General features: G+C 41.1%; 1 protein-coding gene across 1 annotated transcript; it reads right to left on the bottom strand.

The window, feature by feature from the left end:
• Positions 1–472: 472 nt before the first annotated feature.
• Positions 473–3,124, bottom strand: LOC121421258. The gene has a single exon (XM_041615919.1). It carries the CDS (start codon positions 3,122–3,124, stop codon positions 473–475), a length of 2,652 nt encoding a protein of 883 aa, XP_041471853.1.
• Positions 3,125–6,409: the final 3,285 nt, after the last annotated feature.

The following is a 6,409-nucleotide window of genomic DNA, read 5'->3' as shown; positions in this document are numbered from 1 at the left end:
TTCTCTTACAGTTATGTTTCTTGTGCTGTATCAATAATTTGAAGAGTGATATTCTTCCAATTCGTTTTCAAGTTGTGGAGGACAGCCACAATGTATCACTGATTTCGCACCCCTTCCGGTCTACCTTGATATTGGTGAATGTAAAAATATCAGTCGAAAGTACACAGAAAAATGAATGATTTTCTGTTCCAACATATTTTAGTAATTCCCTTTCTCCAAGTTCGGGATTACTTTAATATTTCTGGGAAGACTAACTAGTAAAGTGGCAATTTAGGCGTTTTGTCCGATCACCAATTCGGATTTTTGTCCCTTCTTTGGATTTTGTTTTAGCTCTTCTGATTGATGTTGCATTAAGCACAACCGACAGACCAAATCCCATTTTCTTATAGCTTAAACGCTGTCCAACGCCAATGCACAAGGTTACCAACATAGTTTGTAACTGCATCCCAACTACTCGTCTTCATCCTGTTCTTCATTCGAAATGTTCGTTTGGGAGGTTGGCCGTGTACCACTTCGTATGGTACGCCCCTTGCTGAACATGAAAAATCTCTTCAAACAATTTCCTCAGGGTGCCACCAAAATGTTTCAGTTTAAAGAGCCCTTCTTGAAGATCTTTTACCTCTTCTGCTGTCGTTATATTTTCGTTCGCTCCACCAGCGATTTCTCTCTGCTTCTTGTATTCTGCTTTCATTTTAGTCATGTTCTCTAGCAAATCTTCCTTTCGAAGGGTGGCTGGTTTTGCCTTTTCTTGCTTAATACACATCTCCAGGTATTCCTCCACAGCGTCGTTGTATGTATTGAGAGCATTTGCCTTCAGGATCGATCCAAACTTTGCTCCAGTTGCCAAGATGATTTTTTGCTCAGCTTTTAATTCTTCAACTTTCTTGTTGATTTCAGTAATGGATGCTTCCTTCTTTGCTTTAAAGTCGAGAATGGTGTTGATTTCAGGAATTGCATGACCAAATTTAGCATTTATTTCTCTTGCTGCATATAGATTGTGATTGATTGCGTTGCCCACCTCTGCTAAGGGTTTGCTCATGGCTATGATGATCCTTCTAGCCTCATTCTTGCCAAGTGTCTCCTTAACTCTGTGCGGCTTCAAGTGACATTCAATGTACTTCAGAAGACGTCCCGTTTCCTTGACAGATTTGTCCCAACTGGACGAGTAGGTGGCAATATCTCCATCGTCGAACGTGACACCGTTCTTTATGCATGCCAGAAACCGAAAAGGTTCGTTATCAAAGCAGAAGTACTTATCCTTCGTTGCTTTGATCCCAACATTTCTCTTTTCTAGCTCCTTGTTAAGGGCTGGTAGGGTATCGCCAGGCTGGTAGAAAGTCTGTCGAGCATTTGTGAAGCAGAACACAATGTTGTTTTTAGCAGAATTGTGCAACTGTACGAGCAGCTCCTGGATGTAGAATAGGAACATTGCAGTAAGGCGAGAATTGTTCGGCTTGAGAAGTATGCATATTGCATTAATCTCAGTGTAGAACGTAAGGTGAGATAATATGTTGTGCATGTTTCTTTCATCCTGTTTGATACCACTGCAATCACCTATTCCTGGTGTGTCAATCAATCGCACTCGTCTGTCACCAACAGTAAAGACGTACGATCGCGGCTCTTTGGTTGCTGATTTCCCTACTTCCTGTACCTCGTTGGAATCCTCGACTCCAACCTTGATCTCTCTTTGCTCACCATCTTGAGTCAAGGTAAAAGAAAAAGGGATCAGAACTGGGAAATCCTGGGAATTCATGGCCTCCGCCAAGTTAGGAAAGGTCAGGTAGTTCAGAATTCCATTGATCAAGGTGGATTTACCAACACCTGTCTCACCAAGAATCAGTATATTCACTTCCTTCATTGGATTTAGCTTGGAAAGATCGTCCCACAGGAGGTCCTTTGGGTACTTCATAAATTTCAAGCCATGACGTGGATCATTGCAGCGAAATCTTGAATCCCTGGGATTCCATGCTCCACATGTACAGTAAAACATCTTTATCGTTGCACTATAATGGACTAAATGCCCGCATATGGAACATCTCCATTTTAACGGGTCACCAGCACAACATCCATTCCCAACAATGGCGTTCGGGCATTTAAGCTTCACTAATGCCGGTTTCCTTGGGGCGGACATTTGTAGGAAGTGATGGGCTTGGATCAAGCACTCCTCAAGGTTTTTACCCTCTTCCTCGTAGAGGTCCTCAGATGTACGTATGCCGTCTACGTATTTCTCGATGGTTGGCCTTTTCACTTTATCCGGCCATATATGGGTAGATACAATCTCTTGGTCTACCGCAATGAATTCACTCATGTCGTCTTCTGAGAATGTAGACAAAAGTCGCATGAGAAGATCACGATTTTTCTCCACAGCTTCTTCATCGCTACCACTTGGGATATAGAAGACAAAGGTATTTTCCTTTGCATCTTTCACAAGCTCATCGTTCTTACCGATGTGCTTAACTCCCTTGCTTATCATTGACCTTATACATCTGATTCTCAGCAGGTATGGTTCTAATTCCTCCGCGTATTTTGAAGCAGACACATCTTCAGAGTTCATCGTACTCACAAACTCTTCCAGGACACTAATGTTATCTTCCCCTGCTCTGACCTTTTGAACTATTTCCAGGAGATCGGTTTTGAAACTGGATACTCGTGCAGAGACCTCGACCCAGACCTCTTCAGTTCTTGAAAGGGCTTTATCGGAAATGAATGCACCGTTATGATTCATTTCGTGGTATATGTCATACACCTTCCGACTGCTCTCATTCAGCTCTTCCAAAAACTGCAAAACCTTCTGTCCGGTACATTTATCAATTTTCTTGTATGATATGTCTTCGGATGCATCGACTCTTAACTTTCTTCTGGCATTTTCCAGAGACATGAGATAGTATTTCAGAGGAACACCTTTACCACCATTAGTATTCTCCTTTACAAGTTTAGGTAAAGTTCTAGCAATCTGATTCGCTCCTTCATATGTGACAGAGATATATTCCTCTGTAGTTAAAATGTCAGCCCTATATTTGTAAGAAAATCTACTCCTCTCATCTGTTTTCTTAGCGTCAACTTGAACGTTTACCCCTCCCTTTGTATTTAGGATGTCCCTAAGTTTTTCGAGCTCAACACTCATTTCCCGGTTACAGCTGTAAACTCATCATTTTCATTATTCTCATACCCACAAGTGATTGAACACTGAGCCCCCAATCAATACCTACTACGACGTGCGTCGCATGGGGATTCGTACCGGACAATATGTCCCTGTCTACAATAGTTCTGCTCTGGCTTAGTATAATCTCCTCGTTCACTGTCATCCTCTTGTAGATAAGACTCTTGCTCTGGGCCTTGGTACTCCTCCGCTCGTCACCAAGGAAAGCTCCTGAACCATTAAGTTCCACCATTCCGACTGCAACACTCAGCTGATGTTGGGATAGAATGTGGAAGACAGTAGATAAACATAATTATAATGTTGAAATGAGATGTGTCGGGGGGGGGGGCATTAAGCGTGAAGGGCTAATTTATTAAAATTCTAGCTCATTACAAGTTTTAAAATCATGGATATTCCAATTCCAGAGACTCTTCAAATTTGCCGCAATTCCGAGCACCGTCCCGGTTGAGACACGTTATACGTGAAACGTCCCGACGTCCGATACAACTCAGTTTATTTTGACTTGGTCTACCTCTTGCATGCCTTAGAAAGTCTAATACCATATAGACAAAGCCATCTGGTCCATTATCAATTTGCAGTTTGGTCAACAACTACACTTTGTCTAATGCCCACTTAATATAATTTTCAAATACTTTGATGTCGTTTGGTAATTATTTTGCACTTTCTTAAATGATGTTCGATTTATAAACAGTTCAACTAATAGAAGATTGATGTGTCGTAACCTAGGTGTCATGTTAGATTTTGGAATGTCTATGTCAAATCAAATAACCAACATTTGTAGGTCTGTAAGGTATCAGCTCCGCAATATTGGGTTCATCAGGAAATATTTGTCAAAATCTGCTACTGAAAAATTGGTTCATGCTCTGATTTCTTCACGACTTGACTTCGGGAATGCCTTACTTTACAATTTACCCAACACCCAGTTGTCTAAACTCCAAAAGCTCCAGAACGCTGCAGCACGTTTGGTCACCCTATCTTAAAAACATGTTCATATCACACCCATACTGAAATCCCTTCATTGGTTAAAGGTCAACGACCGCATCATCTTCAAAATCTTTCTTCTTGTATTCCATGCAATTAACGGCTCTGCTCCACAGTACAATATTAATGTAATCAACAAATACACTCCAGTCAGGTCCCTACGTTCATCAAACTCTGGTTCCCTAGTTGTTCCTAAATCCGTTAAGACATGGGGGGGGGGGGGGCTCGGGCTTTTGCGCCTGCTGGCCCTGTTCTATGGAATGGTTTCCCCTGACAATCCGTGAATGATACTTTTAAACGTTACCTTAAGACTCGTCTATTCAATGCCTCTTACTTTTAATTTTTCCTGGATTTATTACTATTATATTTGTACCTGTTCTCTTTCTTTCTCCTTTCACTGCGTCTTGTGCACGCTGCCGAGTGGATTTGGCGCATTACAAATCACATATATTATTATTATTATTAGACTAAGTGGGTATAAGACGAAATATTATAGCCTAACTGGAATTTAGGCAAAATGGTAAATAAGCTAAATGATAATTAGACCATATTTAAATAGAACAGTTAGTAGTCGAAATGGGATTAGACGAAGCGAGTATAGCTCTATTCGAAATCTACCTAATACATCGTCATAATTGTAGTACACAGTCATGCGTGCTACAAATCAGTTTAAATACTACATAATTATCTCTACACTCCTCAAACACACAGATCGGGCGGCGGTATGATGTAGACGTGTGCTGTGTGAAAATTTACTGAAAATTACTCCTGTTTGGAAATCTAAATTATACTTCTTCAGGCATTGTGCAAATTTTGCAATTGATCTAAGGGACTTTTTCTTGTATATTAACCAAGAATCTTTGATCATGGAAGTTGTTTTGTCGGAATCAAAATTTGACTCACTCCAGTCCCATATGTATATATTTGTGTATGCCATCATATCATGCTCTAGAGTATGAGGACAAAATGGCGGGAAAGTCATACACCTGTTTTTTTTGTTACATACGGTACCTCTGTGATGGAGGATACAGTCGTAAATTTTTTATGACATTTTACACACAGATCTTGATATCGTTAAAATTTGTGGAAATGTTCGAGCAAGTATTTTGAACTTCGTCGATCTCTTTCAGGATTTTATTTACCTTTCTACTGTCATGCCCAGGCAGCGATGGTACCGAGCATGACTACAAACAGCAAGGGTCGCTCCTCACTACCATGACTACTGTTGACATGTCTAAACTAAATTACCTGTCAGTGATGCCAGCATCACAGAGGCATGATCTCATACTAAACACCAGAATAGTGTTGAGTTCAATGTCCACAAAGACCGTGCAGTTAAAGACTCAATCTATAGCTACTCACTAAAGCAAAGATCTGAGATATTCCTCAGCCCAAAGGATTCATGGGAAAGCTCACGTAGTGTTCTACCTTTGCCTACCCTTACTGGCCATCTCTCCGGATGTGGAACAGAATCCTGGCCCAAAGGCAAAATATCGTTTTCAGTATGCGACTGGAGTAGTATTTGGAGTACTCTAAGTATACTAGTAGTAGCCTTGAAGATTATTTTAGCCCCCCCCCCACCCCCAAGTTTACTATTCTCTTCTTCATAGACGTCCAGTGAAAAGGACAATCTAGCAACTAAGGTTACTCTACAAATAACTTAAAGGTGTTAATTATGAACTTTCAAACTGTCAAGAACAAGAGGGAAGACTGTTGACTGTCCTGAAGACGGACAGTCAACCTGTCCGAAAAGTCGAGTCTCTCTACTACTCATCATCTCTACTCGCCGATTCAAGCCAGCATCTCCTCATTAGCTCTACTACTCAAGCTGTTCTCACTCATCAATCTTTCCTGGTTTACAGTCCTTTTCAAGACTACTTTCAACATGTTCAAGAAAGATTACTCTACTCTCAAATATCCACTTTCTCGCCTATCCATTTCTTCTCTTCTTCTATCCACTGTTTCTATAACACTCCATATGGTGTACCGTAAACCACATCAGCGAAGAGCGAAGAACTTGCAAACATGATTGATTCAACATCTCCCGGCATCATAAAAAGCACAGAAACCAGAGTCAATAGAAGGATGTGACATCCGCAACAAATCCACTGATTGGATCTCGGCTTTCATCCGGAATCGTACTCAACTAGTCACGTTGGGAGACTCTACTTCCATATAGGCCATTTCACCTCAGGTGTTCCTCAAGGTAGTGTCCTCGGGCCACTGCTGTTTCTTCCATACATCAATAACCTACAAGAGTGCACATCG

The sequence above is a fragment of the Lytechinus variegatus genome, chromosome 9, assembly GCF_018143015.1.
Source record: "Lytechinus variegatus isolate NC3 chromosome 9, Lvar_3.0, whole genome shotgun sequence".
Classification (NCBI taxonomy): domain Eukaryota; kingdom Metazoa; phylum Echinodermata; class Echinoidea; order Temnopleuroida; family Toxopneustidae; genus Lytechinus; species Lytechinus variegatus.
The sequence above is the reverse complement of the archived record's forward strand: the minus strand, read 5'-3'. Positions and strand labels throughout refer to the sequence as shown.

Bases quoted from the DNA above. Each gene is read 5' to 3' on its own strand.
- LOC121421258 (XM_041615919.1), bottom strand. From the start codon at position 3,124: ATGAGTGTTGAGCTCGAAAAACTTAGGGACATCCTAAATACAAAGGGA.